This window comes from Vombatus ursinus, unplaced genomic scaffold, assembly GCF_900497805.2.
Source record: "Vombatus ursinus unplaced genomic scaffold, bare-nosed wombat genome assembly UNPS02014945.1, whole genome shotgun sequence".
NCBI lineage: Eukaryota > Metazoa > Chordata > Mammalia > Diprotodontia > Vombatidae > Vombatus > Vombatus ursinus.
The window spans coordinates 3649224-3670926 of NW_020954723.1; the positions used below are offsets into that span (position 1 = coordinate 3649224).

General features: G+C 34.4%; 1 protein-coding gene and 1 non-coding gene across 6 annotated transcripts in view; both read right to left on the bottom strand.

Moving 5' to 3' along the window:
• The window catches only part of LOC114029994 (pre-mRNA-processing factor 39), a 39719-nt gene that overhangs the window by 4812 nt on the left and 13204 nt on the right, over nt 1-21703 (bottom strand). For all 5 annotated transcript variants that reach the window (XM_027844645.1, XM_027844646.1, XM_027844649.1 and 2 more), the window contains 7 exons: nt 10427-10594; nt 8512-8677; nt 7876-7983; nt 7147-7311; nt 6706-6832; nt 6307-6575; nt 4839-5023 (listed from right to left, as the gene is read on the bottom strand). In XM_027844645.1, coding sequence (XP_027700446.1) covers nt 4839-5023; nt 6307-6575; nt 6706-6832; nt 7147-7311; nt 7876-7983; nt 8512-8677; nt 10427-10594 — 1188 coding nt within the window. The remainder of the gene's footprint in view (nt 1-4838; nt 5024-6306; nt 6576-6705; nt 6833-7146; nt 7312-7875; nt 7984-8511; nt 8678-10426; nt 10595-21703) is intronic.
• Nucleotides 6162-6247, bottom strand: LOC114030216. The gene has a single exon (XR_003567569.1). It is a non-coding gene; the product is annotated as a small nucleolar RNA SNORD127 (small nucleolar RNA).

Here is a 21703-nt window from a genome sequence, read left to right on the forward strand (position 1 = left end):
CCAGAAGGTTATTCAATAGTGTTGTTCCTGTTAGATCTTTCAAGGAATCGTGGATGTTAATAGGCATATCCATGATAGAACCTTGTTGTAAAAGAGCCTTCCAAAGTAAATGTTGGTGTTTTTTGTTTTTTTAAATCAACAAATGACCACAGTGATTATGCGCAGTCTTGTATTCTCTTCATTACTTGTGAATTGTTAAAGATGTGAGTCTGCTATTCTCTACTACTACCCTCATCAAGGATGTCTTTATTTCATGTTAAAAATCTCAGAAAGATTTTGTATCAATGGGAGAGGGGTCAATAGCCATTATTATTCTCTTCATTGCCTCCTTCAATTGTATTAAAGTCTATGATTTTTCTCCATGCCTTTGGAATGTCTGCCTCCTTAACCACCTTATAGATTCCTCAAAGTCCTCACAAATGGATCAAAGTATAATAATCAATAACAGTTGTGTCCACTTTCTATTTTTGATCACTAATTTAAGTAAGATTAAATTGTTTCAACTGTGTATCATCTCCTTTTTTTTTTTTTTAAACTAAATCTAATGAGTTGGTTTCCAAATACAGAGTCAACTCAGTGATACTCCCACATCAGTAACAAATTAGTTTTCTTTCTTAAAATATACTCTATTTTGGTTTTACAGTGCTAGTTGGTACTCACCATTTCCGGTGCCTACCTTTTTTTTTTTTTTTTAAGAAAGTGTAACAAAGGTGAGATTTGTGTAATCTGTAAGCTTCAGCCTTCTTCCTGAACTTTTTTTTTCATATATTTCTTCCACTTTTCTACTGAAGTCATCAAATATAAAGAGTGGTATGCTGAGTTAAATCTATGGGTCTTACCAAGTTTTTTGGTAGATATTTTTTTGGGTTTTTTTTTTTTAAAAGGCAATTGGGGTTGTCCAGGGTCACACAGCTAGTGAGTGTCAAGTGCTTGGTCTGAGGCCAGATTTGAACTTAGGTCCTCAGGACTTCAGGGCCAGTGCTCTATCCTCTGCGCCACCTAGCTGCCCCTAGATATTCGTAAGGTCTTCACTCACAACTAATATTGGTGGATAACCAACACTGGGACTGCATTAAAGTTGTAGGATATTCAAGCAGAAAGGATTAGGAATTGTACCTTTGAGTTCAGTGGTATACGGAACACCCTTCATACCACTGCAGGTCAGGACCATCCCAATAAATTACAGTCCTAAAGAGTTGGTTAATAGCTTTTTTATATTGATGTAGTAAAACGTGCATTTCTTAAGCACCTATACTTATTAGCCCTTATGCTAGGTGCTAAGCATACAGAAAAAAAAAAAGGTAAAACCCCTATCCTCAAGGAGCGAACATTCTCTCAGAGAAAAGCATGTTCATAATAACATATATAAAATATTTACCAAGGTGGCTTTGATACAGCAAGGGCACTGAGCTGGGCATGAGAATCAGGACAGGCTTTGTATAGAAGGTAATGTTAGTGGAGTTCTGAAAGTACAAGGCATTTCAAGAGGCAGAGATGAGAAAGAAGTACATTTTATGCATTGAAATCAACCAGTGCAAAGGTATGGGAACAGATGGTGGAGGTCTTTAACTAGGATGGCAGTAATGTGAAGAGGGAAGAGTTTGGACCTAAAAACTGATGAGGATGCAAGTGAAGTGGACAACAGTAACTGCTAACTTAATGGATATATATATAGATAGATAGAGTGAGGAGTTAAGGATAACAATGAAAACTGGAAGGATGGTGGTAACCTTGAAAGAAATAGCTAAGTTTGAAAGAAGAAAGGAGTAATTTGTGGAGGGAAAGATAATAAGATATTTTGCACGTTAGGTCTATAGACCATCCAGTTTAAGATATCCTATAGGTAGCTGGTAATATGGGACTGGAGTTTAAAAGACTAAAGCTAGATAAACAGATGTGGGAGTCTAATGCACAGATATGACAAACCCTTTGGAGCTAACGAGGTCACCAAGAGAGTATAGAGAAAAAAGGAGAGCCCAAGACAGACCTTGAGATATACCCACAGTTAAGGGGTATGATATGGATGATGGGACTCACATATGGAAAGTGATTTGGGCCTACAAAACATGGTAGGGGCAGCTAGGTGGCAAAGTAGATATGAGCTCCAGTATTGGAGTCACGAGGACCTGAGTTCAAATTCAAGCCCAGACACTTGACACTTACTAGCTATGCATGACCCTGGGCAAGTCACTTAACCCTGATTGCCTCACCAAAAAGGAAAAAATAACATGCTGGACTGAACAACATTATTCTTCCAGGATACTACATGGTTGCAAATCAAGAAATATCACTTCTATGAAGAATAGGGCATTTTAGGGCAATGGAAAGACACCCGGTGGGTGTAAATAGGCTGCTGCCTATGAACTGAGGTCAAGAAACAGTAAAATAGAAAGATATCACCAAGATATGTAACTGTGAATGAGAGGTTGGGATACAAAACCAAACAGTAAAAAAAAGTACCAACAGACTACATACAGTATTGTAACATCACAGGGCCTGATGACAAGCCCATGACATGTTAGGCATATCTCTTTTAGTATGATTTACAGGAAAATATGGGGAAGAATTACATAAAGACAGCATGGTATAACAGGAGAAAGAACTCTGGATTTTACTCACAGAACCTGGGTTAGAATCCTGGCTGCGCCAACTTATTAAGTAGTATTGATAAAACAACTTAAACCAGGGCAGCTAGGTGGCTCAGTAGATAGAGCACCGCTCCTGTAGTCAGGAGGATCTGAGTTCAAATCCAGACTCAGACACTTGACACTTCCTAGCTGTATGACCCTGGGAAAGTCACTTAACCCCAATTGCCTCAACAAAAATAAATAAAATAAAAAATAAAAATGAAAGACATTAATCTAAATTTCATGAGCAAATTGAAGATTTTATAAGGGAAACCAGATCTCTTGCCATTATGGTTTCTATTTAAGTGAAAGGATGAGATCACTTGCTTTAAAGCAATGATAAACTAAACTAAGTTTAAGTAAAACCTATTAAAGTCGAGCTTTATCTCATATACACACACAAAATTGCACACTTTACACTTTTAAAATACAAATTTTGGAGCAAAGAGTTACATAAGAAAACTTAGTTTTTATTCTAAATATTGTTTTATCCCTAATTTTCTTTTTTAATGAACTTCACGAACATCAGGCAACATTATGAACATTTTTATGTACAAAGAACAAATTATACACAAAACTATGAATTTCTGCTAGATGTTTTTCTTTTGAAAGCATATACTAAACATAACACAATTATGCTAACACTGCTTGTGTCCTCTTCTGAAATTCCTTCTGATCTGTTTCATCAACACTTTTTATTCTTTGCTCTTCTTTACTAACTCCCCAAACCATAACAAACATTTAAGGCAATGAGATTTTTTTTTTTTGGCACAACCTGTGATTCCACTCATATGGGAAACCTGGCAAGATAATTCCCTCTACCAATAAAATTTTATAGATGTTCTGCAATTCAGAGGGGGCACTAAGAGCTAAGTAACTTAACGTGCTTCGGGGTTATACAATGAATTATCAGATCCAGTTCTTGAATCCATTGTACTGTGCTATTTTTAAGATTTCATTTTAAAAGAAAAGACTTCCTTATTTAAGTGCTGTATTTTCTTCCATCAAAATACCTCAGGATCCTCTCCATTCCTACTGTCCCAACTTCAGTTCAGGTTCTAACCATTAATTACCATATTACTAGAAGGGCCTAAAAATCATTAACTACAGTCTCTCCTCACTACAACAATCCCTATTAGATGGCTACAAGATTAAGCTATCACACTCTCTAGCAGAAACCTCCAATGGTTCCCCAATGTCTTCAAAACTCTTAAATCTTAATAAAAATTAACAAAAAAAATTAAAAATCTAAATATTTTAAGACCCTACAACAAGTAAATGTGGTCACTAAACCATACCAACTGAATCTCCCACTGATTAGCCAAACAAGCCCTTCATTCTAGCTAGATTTGTTTCCTTAATGACTATAAATTTAACCAAATTGATTACTACCTCTTTCTAAAATGAGATGACATTCCTTCCTTTTTCCCCCAAGCACCTTCAAAATTCAACATGGTTGGCCAAGTTCACGTTGCTTTCCCTAACCCTTCCAGAATGTTTCATTTTGGCACTTAAATAGCAAAAACAAAATATGTTAAAACTTTTTTGTATTATGTGTGTACATACCCAACTTGGGAGCAGATTCTTATACTGTATTGCTTTTTTCTCTTCTAAGGGCCCAAGAATGCCTAACAGAGGAGGCATTCAATTATTTCTTCTGAATTTAGTTGCAATTCCCAGGGGAAGATGAAGAGAACAAAGCTTTCTCCCAAAGCTCCTAAACGCCCTAAGAGCTCTAATAAAGCCAAATGAAATATTACCCTTGTCTCTTTATCCTCATTAATGTAAATACATACATAATTAAGTGATGATCAGGAGCTCTTTTTGCTGGGTTATAAACTAAAATAATTTCTGGAAAACTGACTTCCAGGAAACCGAGGATTCAGAACTTTAGAGACAGATAATATCTTCACCTCCAATATTACTTTAAAAAAAAAAGAGAGGAACAAGGGGAAAGGGAAAAATAGAAGAGTAATGAAGGAAGAAAGTTCCCTCAAAGGAACCAGTCTTCATTTGAATTTTTAAGGGCAAAGTTTTAAGCAGAAATCAGAAACAAAGTTACCACTGATATATTCCTTGGCTTTAGTGTGGAGGTTTTTTTAATATTTAATTTAGAAGGAAAAATATCTACAATGACATAGATGTTTAAATTTTTAGAAATCAATGTTCACTCATTCATCTTTCAAGTAAATAGCAGGCTTAATGTCTTACTTGTTCACATCAGAACCAAAATCTTCTAGAAATTCCACCTTTCGCTGAGAAAACGTAATTCTCATTTTAATAGGCAATGAACCATGTACAGCCTTGTCAAAACAGGTGAGGATATTGTCTTCATTTTGTTTGAGGTCCCCACTATATTCCATTTCAAGTAAATTGAGGTATAATTTTGTGTTCTCCTGTGTAAAAAACACCAACAGTATTAACTGCCTAAAATATAGAGACAATGCCAACTTGAAAACATTCAATAATAATTAGAATAATAACATTGTTGTATAAATACACTATAACAAAATTATATAAATGCCACATAAAACCTGAGAGCAGGGAAAGGGCAAGAACACCTACATACACAGAAAATTAAGCACACACAAAGTAATGTCACACAGAACAGACTAGTCACAAGTAGGGGACTCAGAAAAGACCTGTGTAGGAAGTGATATGTGAGTAATATGAAATCAATCTTTAAATATCAGGGAATAAATTTCTATTTTTTCCTTGAGGCAATTATAAAAGGAGCCATGGGAGTTTACCAAATAGCAGATGAAATGATTACAGTAATGCTTTTGGCTCCAACACAGCTGTACAAAGAATGCATTGGAGAGGCAAGAGACTACAGGTAGAGAGAGTAATGACTACTGCAATATTCCGAGGATAAAAGTGATGAGAGCCCTGGACTGAAGCAGGAAAACAAAACAAGTTCCCATTCTCTAGAAATGTATTCAAAATTATATGGTATAATAAAAATAGTTTCATGTAGAAAAATATAAACTTCAGCATACAGTCATACTACATATTAGAAGTAACATATTTTTAACAAGTGTTCTCAGAGGGTTTTTTTTTGGTTGTTTTTAAATAAATAATTAGTATTTTTGCTGTCAAATTACTTAAGAATGGGCAAACAGTTAATGTCCCATCCCTGGCTACACTTTTGTTTTTATCTATAATTGATTCTTCCACTCAGGAGTTGAATATTAATATGTGACAAATGCTAATGCGTGTGTATATATACGTATGTATATATGTACGTATGTACGTGTATTTTAATATTAATCGGACCTCTAATTTCACTGGTAAAGGAAACTCCAGGTGAATAAATTCCTTCTATCCATCTAGAGATTGGCATCTGGCATGCAACTTGGAGTCTACAGAGCTGCCCACAGCCCTGAAAGGTTAAGTAACAAGGGTCACAGAGTGAGGATGACTAAGGTAGAAGTCAAATCCAGGCCTTCTCAACTCTTGACATCAACTCTGTAAGCACTAAGATGATGCCTTGCCCTCCCTCTCTCATATTTGTTTAATGGTTAAAAACAAAAACGGCAACATCAGCTTAGAGGGACTGGTGTCTTCACGTAGTAATAAAATATATTACATACAGACCAAACTTGTCATCACTGTTGCCAGCGGTCAAGTATTTACTTATTTGCCTATTTCAAAATCTGAAATATATAGAAACACATACTTTGTCTCTTTCAATGGCTTCCAAGAGCACTTTTCTTGATTTTGGAAGGTTCTTCTGTATCTTGAAAAGATGTCGGGCTAGTTTTATAGCATAAAATGAGGATTCATTATTTGATTTGGCATTCTTAACAGCATCCTGAAGCAAATGCTCAGCTTCTTCCATGTTTCCATGCCGTCGCTCTAAACTTACTCTTCTCAAACGAACCATTGCCAATCCTAAAACACATTCTTCAAACGTTCTTAGAATGCTTCTTGCTTCATTTATATTACCTAGAAATAGCAAGTAAATATTCAATGTTTTTAAAATGCCTTCTCCTACAGCTTTCCCCATTCTTTTGATTTGTCTTTGAATTTACTTTAAATTACAAATAAAATTTCAACTGATGTTACAAATTCTTACCCTGCTGTTCTTCAAAAGCAGCCCATAGCATGTGAACCATGGGTTTCTTTGGAAGATGTATAGTACAAGCCCTGCTGTAGACATGTCTCACTCCTTCGATACTATGGTTTTCCATGTACTTGGCATACTACACACAGAAACAGAGTAAACACTGAATAATTTATGACTGAGTAGGCCATTAAATACATTTCAGAACAATAAAATTCTATTTTTAAACCCATTCAGCACCTTTATTGAACCACTAGACTAGTTTCTGTAAGGAAGGACGAAGAGAGGCAACGAGGTTGGCATATGCAGCAGTCAAATCTGGTTGCAAGCAGACCATCTCCTAATGCAACAGATATAGTTACATGAACAACATTCGACAGAGGTACAAAAAAGGTTAGTCACTAGATCAATGTTTGTAATCTATTCAAGTTCATTAATATGTCATTTACTCACCTTAATCCAAAAGTCCTCATAGAGGGCACAAGATATGACACATCTTTCAAAGAGAACAACAACACGTTCATGAGTTCCATTTTCAATTTCAAATTCTAAATATTCTTTCCAATTTTTCAGTTGTGCCTTTTCCAATGGTTTCACATGGAAATAAGGTCTTTTAATCTGAAATTAAAGAACCAGCATGGCAGTGCAAAAATGCTAATACTGTTTGACACAGAAATGTCAAATGTGAATTCAATAATAAGTTAAATACTGGTCTACTGTCTAAAGATGTTTCCTGCTCTAACATTCTGTGGGGTTTTTTGTTTTTATATCCCCTGTACATGGTATAATGCCTTATAGGCATTAACACATTTTAAGGTAACAATTTAAAATTAAATATTAAGCTGTCCAACTGGGCATAATGACTAATTTTTTAAAAATTACTCAAGAATTCTTGGCTTTTCAGCAACATTTAATAATTATGATCTAGTTCAGCTTGGACTACTAATTTACATAATATTATTCAATATTCTAAGAACTCTAATAAAATCTTTGTTGACTCATGGTAACTACTGGAATTCAAATAAATTATTTTAATGATATTTACATCCAGGACAGATATTTCAATTAGAAAAGTAGACATATCATCTTTATTTCCTAGTTAAGTAGGCACAAACATAAAAACATAAAACAACAAGTCAAGTTTCAACACATCGTATGTATTTCAAAAAAAAGAACACTTACACCTTCTTCAAAGGTCCACCTTTTGCTAACCTCATGTTCATTATAATTAAACATTTCTTGATGAATCTCAATGATTCTATGTCTCATGTTTTCTATTTCAGTGATTAGCTTAGGAGAGAAAAAGAGAGTTTACAGAGTTAAAGAAATTATAGTGGCACACCAACAGATTTCAATTTATACCAGCTTACTTTGATCTCAGAATTATAAAGTTATACAAAACTATCTGTTCCACCACAGAGTTATCAGTGTTAAAATTCACCCTTTACGGGATTTTCAGAAAACACTATTTTTGCATTTCTTGAAGTTTCTAAGTTGTACTTTATTAACAAGAAATTCTTTTGCTCATTATCTTTAAGAGGTAAAATTTACCTTCTATGCTAAATTAATACAAAATACTTGTTCCTATAAACAGATTACATAAATTACACTTAAACCTAAAAGTTGCAGCTGAGGAATTAGTCACTATTTGCCTTCAAAAGACATGAAAGATTTGTTAATCATTTTACTTTCAAAATTGCCCAAACTGATGGGCAAAAGGACAGTTTATAATTCAATACATCATATCTGTAATGAAGAATCTGCAAATACAGTTTATCATATACATTACATATCATAAGGGAAGAACTTTTTAATTACCTTTGCTGGGTCAGTTATATCTTCAATTCCAGAGGGTAAATCATCACCAGGGGGGCCATCATCACCACTGTGTCCATTTACAGAGGCCAGTTCTCTTCGTAGCTGAATGAATTGCTCACTAGTTAAAAGATCTCGAGGCAAGTTATTCTGTACGTGTTCTTTAAATCTAGAAGATACAACAATACATATATTAAACATTTGAAAGACTCAGCCCACCTTACTTTTTTTATAGAAAATATGCATTGACTTTTTAATATTTCAGAATTTTTTAAAAAGAGATATTAAGTCTGATAAAATTTGAATGTATCAGAGGAAGTTATTACAAAAAAAGAGCCAGTATCATAGATAAAAACATAATGGTATAAACTAACACAAACACAAAACTGCACTCATTACGAACAAGATTTATTTGTATAACTGCTATAAATCAAATATAAATTTGATTTCACTTTTGTTGTATATTTTCTAAAATACTTAGATGGGTAATTATCTCACAAGGAGCTTTTTCTTTAGAAAGCAGTGTTCAAATCAGTCAAAGATTTTTAAAAATTCTTAAAGCTATTCATCTATTTTCTAAATTCAGAGGTGAAAAGATTCCTTGGGAAAAGACAATTAAAATAAATGTTTTTGTCCCATGCCACCTCAAGTTAATATCAAGATAAAAGCAAAGAGACAATGGATGTGTACTACAAAATAAATTAATAATCAAGGTACTGTATATAAATGCTTTTTATTGTTCAGTCACTTTTCAGTCATGTCTGACTCTTCATGACCCCATGTGGGGTTTTCTTGACAAAGTTACTGGAGTGATTTGTCCTTTCCTTCTCCAGTTCATTCTACAGATGAGGAAACTGAGGCAGAGTTGACTTACCCAGGATCACCTAACTAGTAAGTGTCTGACACTAGAATTAACCTCAGGAAGATGAGTCTTCCTGGCTTCAGGCCCAGTGCTCTATCCACTGCACCACCTAGCTGCCCATATAAATGCTATACATGCTCATATCTATGTGCACTATAATATGAATACTACTGAAAAAATTTTAGGTAAAGAACACGTTATTTAACATACAGATTCCCATCTAAAAAAGCTTAATATGTTTGACATTTGCCACGAAGAATCTTGTTTTAATAAATATAATTCTAACATCTATCCCTATCACTTCCTTGCTATTCTGGCCAAGTCTTTTTTTTTTTCTTTTTAGGCAATTGGGGTTAAGTGACTTGCCCAGGGTCACACATCTAGTAAGTGTCAAGTGTTTGGTCTGAGATCAGATTTGAACTCAGGTACTCCTGACTTCAGGGCAGGTGCTACATCCACTGTACCACCTAGTGCTCCCCATTTCCTTGCTATTCTGGCAAACACTACCTCACAATGTTTTGATGACATCAACACTGCAATTCTTCTGAATAAAAATTTCATATTATGGGTTTATTTAGAAAAATAGATAAAAGTATTTATTAAGTGCTTCCTATGTATTTGACTCTTCACATTTACCAGTCACAATATATTACCTGGGCAGGGGAGGGGACCAAGAGAGAAAAAGAGAGGACACTGTGTTACAGTCTGTATAGATACAAAAACATACCTACACATACACTGTATACCAGCAGCAAAAGAGAAAAATTTGGATTCAATCCCTAGCTTCTTCCCCACTCAGAACATGTTTTCTTATTTAGAAAGTGAAAAAGATTTTATAATCAATCTATTCAGTTACTATCTTGAAAATGCTTTTGACCACTTTGAAAAACACTAATTATAGGATTTTAAAAGTTGGTCAAAGTTATAATAGTGATTAAGTAGCAGAGTCCAATAATATTTCCATTATAACGGTACTAATTCAAACATTTACATGAAAATACTACTCACAATTAATTATTTTTAGAGCACCTTAAAATCCTTAGTTTTTCTACTTACCTCTGGAAATGATGACTATAGAGTTGTGTTGGAATACCAAGAATACGATCATATATAGTTGTAACCTCTCTCAGATTTCCCTGTTCATTTTCCCAGTTTATGTACATTTCCCATAATCTGTCAGATCGGAAATCTGTTCCTGCAGCTAAAACAGCATGCTCGAAAGTTCTGAAAAATTAAATTATTACTAAAATTATCTGTAATGCTCTCATCCTGTAAATATTTTACAATCTTATAAAATAATCCTAATATTAAAATTTACTTTGAACTAAATCTTATATAACTTAAAAAAAAAAGCCAAATTCCATGAAGGAAGTAATGTAATATAGCAATTATCCCTCAGATCAAATAGCACAAAACTACACACATTGTGTACACATTTAATTCAAAAGTAAACTTAAGTTGCAAACTGAAATATGATATAAGCAAATGCAATAATCCTGAATGACAGGCCCTTTTGAGTAAGAGTAATTATATCTTATTTATCCTTGAACGTAGCACAAAGTATTGCACATACAAGTGCTTAATAAATATTTGGTGAAGAAACTAATATAACTGCATAGAGAGTTCTCTAATATTGGATTTTAAAATTAAATATAAAAAAAGAAAAAGCACATAAATCAAAGATATAGAAAATGACTAAAAGTCAACAAAAGCTAAAACTCAGAATAAGCTAAGATCTGCAAAAAGAACTAAAGACAACACGGTGTTTGCTTGGACCCACAGCAAGCCGAAGTTCAGATTATAGAAAATCATCTTAATGACAAAAACTGAAAGAACATAAACATCACATAAAAACAGAAATACCACCTAAGGAAGAGAAATAGTTTAAAAAAAAAAACAAAACCATAAACTCAAGTAATCAAGACCACATGTATTACATAGAGCATTCCAAGACTATATATTATAATCACTGCCAGTAATCTTTGAGAAAATGCAACAGGAGATGTGCTTTAAGGCTTAAGGTTTGTTTTTTGTTTTTTAAATACTTAGTTATTTACAAATGTTCCCTCAATTTATCAGACATGAAAGGAGTACCATTCTGAAAACTACAAACGATTTAGTTTGATGTCAACACCTGGAGAAATTCTAGAACATATTTTTAACAATTTAAATTTTAATTCATTTTTACTTTTCAGCATTCACTTTTATAAGATTCCGAGTTTTAAATTTTCTTCCCATCCTTCCCCTTCACCCTCCCCAATACAGGGTGCAATCTGATATAGGCTATACATGTACAATCATATTAAAAATATTTCCACATTAGTCATGTTATAAAGAAGAATTAGAACCAAATGCAGATATAATGAATTGAATGATGAAATGAATAATAAAAAACTGCAATAAAGAAAATAAGAGAGAGAGAGAGAGAGAAAGAAAATAGTATGCTTCAATCTGCATTCAGACTCAGTTCTTTCTCTGGATATGAATAGCATTTTCCATCATCATTGTACTGCTCAGAAGAGCTAAGTATATCAAAGTAGGTCATCACATAATGTTGCTGTTACTGTGTACAATGTTTCTGGAACATATTTTTCGACAGTTGGTAGTTTTATCTAGAAAATAAAGCAGATCACTAAGAACCAACACTGACTTATTAAAAGTAATCATGACAACCTAATCTTATTGTTTTATGGTGGGATTATTGATTGAAATGGTTATGACAATGCCAAAGAAATACAATACTTTTAGCAAGGTATACCTACATATTTTTTTTTCTCTCTCCTGTTAGAATGCAAACACCTTTTAAGCAGGAATTATACAATTCATTGTATCTGTATTTTCAGTGCCTAACATAGTGCCTGGCACCTAGTAGGAGCTTAATGCTTGTTGAATGATTTAAATGCTCTTAAACAATATCACTTCAATTAGGATACTTCAATTAGGAAAAAAAATGCAAGTTGGTTAAACAATCATATCCAAAGTTTTGATTAACAGATATCAATTTAGAAGCAGGTTTCTAATGTCAAGCCATGAAACTCTGTACTGACAGGATCAAAAGATTACAGGTAGGGAGTTGAAAGGTACTTCAAAAGCCATCTAGTCCAACACCATTATTTTATAAATGAGGGAACTGAAGCCCAGGGACATTAGATGACTTGTGGTCACATAGGTTTCAAGTATCTTGTCATAATCAATATGTTTATCAAATGTTTGGATAAGAACTACTATAGTATGTTACTAATACAAAGCTGAACTCAATATCCAATATAAGTAAGAAGATCCAAAATTATATAAACAATGATAAGCTAAAACCAACAAGGTAGAATATAACAGGGGTAGAAGTCTGGGTTAATAATAATAATAATCAGCATTTATATAGCACTTTGAGGTCTGCAAAATGCTTTACAAATATCATCTCATTTTATCCTCACAACTAGAAAAATAAGTGCTATTATTGTCCCCATTTTACAAATAAGGAAACTGAGGCAAGAAAAATTTAAGTGGATTGCCAAAGGTCACACAGATTTGAAAGTAGGTCTCACTGATTGCAGGTCCAATGCTCAATATCCATTATAGCATCTAGCTACCTTAAAAAGAAATCAAGTGCATAAAAACAGATGAAGCTTGGCTTAACAGCTGTTCAAATAAAAAAGACCAGAAGGTTTAAGCTAATAAGGCTACATATAAATCAACAGTCCAAAGAAATTTTAGGTTGTCATTAACAAAAGTAGAGGGTCCACACATCAAGGAAGCTAAGACCTTCACCATTATCTTTACTGAATTTGGAGTTACAGACTGTTATTTTTAAATTTTCAATGAAAAACTAGAAAGATTCAATAGAAAGGCAACCAGAATGATATAGAAACCAGTTCATTTGAAGAACATTTGAGGGAAATGGGGAAGTTTAAAGGAAAACTGTTTTAAAAGGCTGTCTTCTGATGGAGTCTGCAGACCAAAGGACACTTTTTTACTACTTCTTTTTCCTTTTCTGTGTTTTCTTTCACAATATGGCTAATACATAAATATGCTTTGCATGACTGCATATTTATAATCTATATCAAGCTTATCTTCTCAAGGGGTGGGGAGAGAAGGGAAGGAGAGATAATTTGGGACACAATTTTTAAAAAATAATGTTAAAAATTTGTTTTTACATGTAATTCCTTTTTTTTTTAAGATAAAGTAGTCTTCTAAGAGAAGGCAGACATTCTTTACCTCATGAGGAAGCAGAATTAGTGCAAATGAAGGAAAATTAAGGTAGATTTTGGCTCAGCATAAGGAATAGTTATCCCAAAATGAAACAAATTATCATATGAGGAAGTGATGCAAATTGCTCTAGACTAGGTACCTCTGAAATCCCTTTCAATCTGAGACACTATGAAACAATTGTAATGAATATATGCCAAGAATCCTTTAACCCATGTGTACGAGAGTATGGACATTTTGGTATGGGAACTCTAACAGTGTCATTACTCATCTACGTATGCCTTATCCAGATTCACAAAACCAATAAGTTTCAGAAATGGGATGCAAACCCAGGTTTTCCTCACTCCAAATCTATCATGGCATACTGCCTGCCCATAACTGTATCTACATGTACTCAAATAATCAAATGGATCTACAGTCCCTTTGATTCAGGAGTTCCAATAACACAAACTGAAACACATTATATTTAAATTTATAGATACCTACAGACACGTATGTCCAATAGCATGTAATATACCAGTGGGTAGATCAATATGTATATATACAGACACACATTTGCAATTGTAACAATTGCATTCAGAGGGTTAACCAAAATAAATTAATTGCTGCAATAAGGAGACCAAAAGAGCCCTAAGGAGTGCCTACAATCAAGCAGCTAGGTGGCACAGTGGATAGAGCACTGGCCCTGAAGTCAGGAGGACTGGAGTTCATATCTGACCTCAGACCAAACACTTGACATGCACTAGCTGTGTGACCCTGGGCAAGTCACAACCCCAATTGCCTAAAAAGAAAAAAACAAAACAAAAAAAAAAGAGTACCTACAATCACACACATATCTTTATGCCGGATGGAGGGAGATAGCTGCTAAAAGAAACAATCAGGTTAGGACAAACTATTTTGCACGATCTTACTAAGAAGAATAACGGATATTTATGGGTAGTGCCATCTACTAAAGCAGACAGAAACAGTTAAGAGTAAAACCACTTTAAAGAAAACTTGACATAATAGTCAAATAAACAGTTAATCCAAGAACATCTAAAGAAGGACAAGACAGAAAACACAAGGAAAAATAACAAGAAAAACAGAAATCTATGCTGAAGGCAACCCAATTATGCGGGCCTTGATGGACTTAAATAAAAAGTTTCTAAAGGAGTCAAAGATGCCCAAGGCAAAAAATTTGACTTTAATAATACTGAAAAAAGATAATCAAGAGAATAACAATGACTACTGATCTGTATCGCTCTCTCCATTTATACAAAATATTCCTGAGACTCTTTACATGAGGGTAGCAGTAGATAATAGAAGATTCACAACTTTACCAAGAAGTAAGTAATGAAGAGAATATAAGACTGTGAATAATCACAGTGGTCATATGCTGATTTAAAAAAAAAAACAAAAAACCCATCAATAACATCATTTATTTTGGAAGGCTCTTTTACAAAAAGATTTTCCCATGGATATGTCTACATCATTCACAATTCCTTGAAAGATCAAAAAGAAACACCCCTGTTCAATAACCTTCTGGTCATAAACATCAAGACAAGGCATGAGAGACCTAAGATGTAGGCTTGCCAAAATTGCTCTGCACTGTAGTGGAGGTGATGAGGCCCAGCCAAGGGATTCTCTGTGGATGGTGAGATTGTCCAGGTGTTCTGGCTTGCAGATGATATTGTGCTGATTACATCAAGCCCTTACAACAATCTGCATTATTGGTGAGTTTCATATTGATGAAATCAGAGATGCACTGGAGCATGTATAATAAAGACACACTCCCTCTCTGTGTAGTATATCATCTGTGCCTAAGATTTCTGCAGATGCTTTTAAAAAGTAGGACTCATGAATCAAAACTGGAAATCTGACAATTTACTCCAGAAATATGACAGTGGAAAAAGAGATGGACTAAGAAAGAGAATAACTTAGACACAATTCCTCAAACATTGTGGAACTCTGAGAAAATCACTTCACTTTTACCCTTGGTAGCCTCATATGCAGAACCAAGATGATAATAGCACCTACATCATAGGATATTCAAAAGGTAGGTAAATGCATGTGGATACAGAGGATCTGAGCATACCTACCATTTACGCAGACCCTCAGAAGGCCTGAAGCCAGCACAACTTTATATGTCTTACTATCCCATTAGGGTTCTATTAGAAGATAAAGTCAACTTTCCGTGGTTAGCTGTGCAAGGAGCAACTAGAAAGGGGGCAGTATGGAGACTCTAAGGTTAAAAGGTGACTCAAGCAGAAGCGAAGCAGTGAGGGGAAAACTACAGTTTTACAATCCAAGTCCCAGGCCAGGGCTGTGGAAGAGAAGACAAAAGAGGGGAGGGACAGAAGGATTAGAATCGCAAAGCAAATAGTGGGGGAAAAAGTGGGAAAGAAGGAAAATCAGCAGTACCCAATCTCAAACTATACTACACCGCACTAATCATCAAAACTATCTGGTATTTCTTAAATAGAAAACTTCGTCAACAAAAGTCATATGAAATAGGGCCTAAAAATTCAGCCTAGGGTCTGACACACCACAGAACACCAAATATATATTATGGTAAAGACTCACTACTGAACAAAAACTTGTAAAACTGTCAAACAGTCACAAAGAAATTAGATCTCACAACCCATACAAAAATAAGCTCCAAACAGACACAGGACCTAAATAGAGGCAGTCATATCAAATAAATCAGACAAAACATGAAGGAAATATTTTTTACAACCTTGGATAAAAATAGTTCTAAAAACTGATAAAGAAGATCCTAAGACAAAATGGACAATTTTGATTACATAAAATTAAAAAGTTTTTGTAAAAACAAAATCAATGCAATTAGAATTATATGGCAGAAAATTTCCCTAATAGAGGTCTGATATGTAAGATATATATACAAATCTTAACACCAATACAAATATAAAATATAAAACAAGAGCCATTCCTCTATAGATCATAGAGGCAAAGATCTATAACTGAAAGAGACATCATATTTTATCTACTTCAACTCCCTCATTTTGCAGAGACAAAACTAAAGCCTGGGGAGATTTTGACCCTGCCCAAGATAAATGGTTATAAATAAACAGTTATCATTTTTAAATTTCTGAACTTGAACAAGAAACCAAAGACCATTTTACATTTGATGCAGAAAAGAGACAGGATTATATGTAAAACAGCTCATCTTGATTACATACAGCTTGTTCCTTTCAAAGCTATCCTGCTTCTCTATGCTTCCTTCTGAACTTTCTCCAAAAAAACTGTTTTCAAAGGAAGAAATTCAAGCTAAAAATAACCACATAAAAAATACCTCCAAACAACTAATAAGTACAAATTCAAACAATGTTTTGGTTCCACTTCACACTCAGACTGGCAAAAATGACAAAAAAAAGGAAAACAATCGATATCCATGGAGGACAAGCATAAAACGTGCAAATTGGTCCCTCCGTTCTGGAAAGCAATTTGGAACTACATCTAAAAAGTCATAAAACTGTTAATGTGAAACTTCAATGCAATGTATGAATAATAGACTTATACCCCAAAGCTTGAAGACAGACTCAAACACACATATAGAGTTCTTTGTCATGGTAAAGAAACAAAGGAGGTACCAAAGAATTGGGGAATGGCTGAACAAACTACTGTATATGAAGGTAATAGACTGAGAAAAAGCCAGGACAACTTATAAAAAAATATACAGAGTGAAATAAGCAGAACCAGAAGAATAATGTATACAATGACCACAATGATGTTAAGTAAAACAACTATCAAAGTCTTAAGAACTCTGATTAATGCAATGAGAAATTATGATTTAAGAGAACTGATGACAAAGCATGCCTCCATCATCATCAGCAGCAGCAGCAGCATTATCCCTAGCATTTATTTACACAGCCCTTTAAGGTTTATAAATATCTTATTTGAAGCTCACAACAATCCTGGAAGGTATCCGTAGGATCCCCATTTTACAGATGAGGAACCTGAAGCAAAGGGCAATTAACTGCCTTGCTCAGGGTCACATAGCCAGTCAATAAGCATTTGTTAGATCAGAGGTGGGAAACCTGGGTTAGGTGCCTGCCATATACTAGATACTGTGTTAAGTGCTGGGGATACAAAGAAAGGCAAAAAATCTTTGATCTGAAGCAGCTCATGGTATAATGGGGGAGACAACATGCAAACAACTAAGCACAAAAGAGATTTACACAGGATAAAGTGGAGATAATCGACGGAGGGAAGGCACTGGCAAACCTTAAACATCAGCTAATAACAGTAACAATGATGATGACGATGATGACACTGTCATGGTAGGACTATCCCTTTTTTTTTCCTTATTCCAATCACTCAAGTCCTTAGCCCCGTTATGAGCTACTATCATCCTTAGGCAAACCTCATACGCCATCACCCTGCCTACGTGCCTCATCTACCTGTCATACTTCTTTGATCCTCCTATTCCCTGGTTAGCCTCTGCTCTTTAACTTCCAGCTTCTCTCCTCATGACACACACCTCCTGGTCTCAAGCTGCCAAACCTCAGGTGATTATTATGAGCAGCCAGCCTCCTTCTCCCATCCAATAAGTGGTCAGATTTAAACTCATATCTTCCTGACTCAAGCCTGGCACTCTATCTAGTACCACTTGGACTACTAGTGTAGAATGAGACATACATTTTCAGACAAGACCAAAGAACATAAATTTGTTTGGCTCGACTCTATTTGTTACAAGAAAGGACTTTTACGTGGCAGGGAAAGGTCTGCAGGAATAGTGACAAGAGACACAAAAAAAGATTTTTAAAAATGTGTCAATGAAATATTTTATCCCAAAGAGATCATAAAAAAGGGAAGAGGACCTATATGTGCAAAAATATTTGTAGAACCTTCTTTATAGCGGCAAAATATTAGAAACTGAGGGCATGCCCATCAATTGGGGAATGGCTGAACAAGCTACTATATATGAATGTAATGGAACACTATTGTGCAATAAGAAATGATGAATAGGCAGATCCCAGAAAAATCTGGAAAGACTTTCATGAACTGATGCAAAGTGAAAAGAGCAGAACTAGGAAAACACTGTACACAGTATCAGCAACACTGTGTGATGATCACCTATGAATGACTCAGTTCTTCTCAGCAACATAATGATCCAAGTACAAAGGATTCACAAAGGAAAATGTATCCACATCCAGATAAAGAACTGATGAACTCTGAATGCAGATCCAAGTATATATTTTCACTTAATTCTTTTTTTTTCCTTTTGATCTGTTTCTTCTTTCACAACTGTGACTAATATGGCAATGTTTTACATAATAGCACATGTATAATCCATATCAAACTGCTACCATTTTCATGAGAGAAGGGAGGAAGAAAAATTTAGAACTCAAAATCTTGTAAAAATGAATGCTAAAAATTGTCTTGATGTGTAATTATGGAAAAAAAATGTTATTAAAAATGAAAAAAAATACACAGAGAGAGAATACGAAGTTCAGACTAGAGAAAACTAGGTCACTGTTGGCACTACCATTTTAACTCTACATTAAAATACGAGCTTGACACAATACATTCGGTTTTATATAAAATTCTTTTTTCTTGACCTTTTTTGTATGAGGTCATGTTCATGTTCTTTGCAAAAGCAAAGTTACAGCTTATAAGGGTTTTTTATTTTTTTGGGAACCTTTAAAAATGACAAAAAAGAATTCAGAGAAATGTGGAAATTTGTGTGACCGACGCAGAATGAAATAGAACCAAAATAAAAAAATTAGATTTATACAGCGACTACAATAACATAAAGAAAAATAACAGAAAGAGTTAACTTTTATCAAGGCAAAAATCATGATTTCAGAAGTGTTTTAATAAAACATACTTCATCTCTCTTGGTAGAGAGGTCTTGAATCAGGTAAGAGTTATGACCAATGTATGCATTTTTCTTTAATAATTATACCTATACGGATAAAGGGAGGGCATCTGCTTGGGATGGGTTGGGAGGGTAGAGGCCCAAGTGTACACAGTGAGGACTAATACAAATGCAACTTTTGTTTAAAGGAAAAATTATCAATAGAATATATTAAGAATACATAGTACAAGTGCAGTTTTGCTACTATTGCGTGTATATATACACACATGCACATTTAAGTATGCACATTTTAAAAAATGTTCAATTTCAAATAAACTTCCTGTCCATGTTATATTTAAATTGTATTTTTGTTAAGTTTATTGAAAAAAAAACAAAAAAACAGAGGAGGAGGAGGAGGAGGCAGAGAGGGAGTCAGGACCCAGCTACACCATCCAGGACTGTGGGAGGAGAGGGGACAAAGACTGTCCCTAACACAAAAAATAAAGGAATTGAGGCTGGAGACGTGTAAACAAAAGAAAATTCCTAACATGTTGAAAAAATATAGTGGCTAAGGATACTACCAAGAAAATAACTCCATACACACAAATACAACACACAGAGGAGTCAATGTTTTATTCCTTCTATTTTAGCCACCTGCTCTACAACTTTCTCCAAGTCCACACCAGAGACCACAAATTAGGGGAATTTGCACCTGTGGGCCCACTCCTTTGGCAGGCAAATGCTTCTCCCAAAACATTACTTCAAGAAAGTCCCAGTACTCTTTCATTTACTTCTTTTTCTCTTGGTTCACTAACTCCACAGCCCCACTCACAACGACGTAAGCTCATAACCGGTATCCTTACTTAGCCTTAGCACTGGAACCCTTTCCCTCTTCCCAGTTCTGGAACTATCAACCACCACAAAGCCAATTCTTACACTGTTGTGGGATGAAGTAAGTTGAATATCCACTCACCTGTAACTTTATGGACTTGTACTATTACGAATTAGAATAACATAACCTTCATTCCTTTTCTATTTGTATCCCTGGGGTAAGCATTTAATAAACACCCTTGAAAAATCATTCAATTATACAAAATATTACAAGTTAAAAAAAAAAAGAGAACAAATTAGGTATCTACTATCAAAAACAACTGGCTTGGAGGTAAGAAAAAGTAATTTAAGAATCAGTGTTGACCACCGATATGAATAGGCAGTTTTCAGACGAAGAAATCAAAGCTATCTATATTCATATGAAAAAATGCTCTAAATCACTACTGATTAGAGAAACGCAAATTAAAACAACTCTGAGGTACCACCTCACACCTATCAGATTAGCTAATATGACAGAAAAGGAAAATGATAAATGTTGGAGAGGATGTGGGGAAACTGGGACACTAATGCACTATTGGTTGGGTTGTGAAGCGATTCAACCCTTCTGGAGAACAATTTGGAACTAGGCCCAAAGGGTTATTAAATTGCACATGCCATCTGACCCAGCAATATTACTACTAGGAGTCTATCCCAAAGAGGTCATAAAAAAGGGAAAAGGACCTACATGTACAAAAGTATTTAGAGCTGTTCTTTTTATGGTAGCAAAGAGTTAGAAATTGAGGGGATAACCATCACTGGGGAATGGCTAAACAAGCTGGGGCATATGAATGTCATGAAATACTATTGTTCTATAAGAAATAACAAGCAGGATGATTTCAGAAAAACCTGTAAAGACTTACATGTACTGATGCAAAGTGAGAACATTGCACACAGTAATAGCAATATTGTAATGATGATCAACTATGAATAACCTAGCTCTTCTCAGCAATATGATGATCCAAGACAATTCCAAACAGTTCATGATACAAAATGCTATCCACATCCAGAACTGATGGAGTCTGAATGAAGATTGAAGCATACTAGTTTCATTTTATTTTTTTTGTGCATTTTTTCCTTTCGTTTCTTCTTTCACAACATGACTAATATGGAAATGTTTTACATGATTGCATGTATAATCTGTATCAAATTGCTTACCATTTTAGTGAAGGGGAGGGGAAGGAGGGAAAAAACTTAGAACACAAATTTTTTTTAAAAAAATGAATGCTAAAAATTGTCTTTACGTGTAATTGGAAAAAAATAAAATACTATTTAAAAAAGAATCATCAGATTTTATGAAAAATATGACCAAAAAAGATACCACATTTCAAAAAAATCATAAAAGAAACTGCTCACAACTATTAGAACCAGAGGGCAAACTTAAATAGAAATATTCCACTTGTTAACTCCTGAAAGAAGTCCCAAATAAAAAACTCAGAAACATTATATCAAAATCCAGAGCT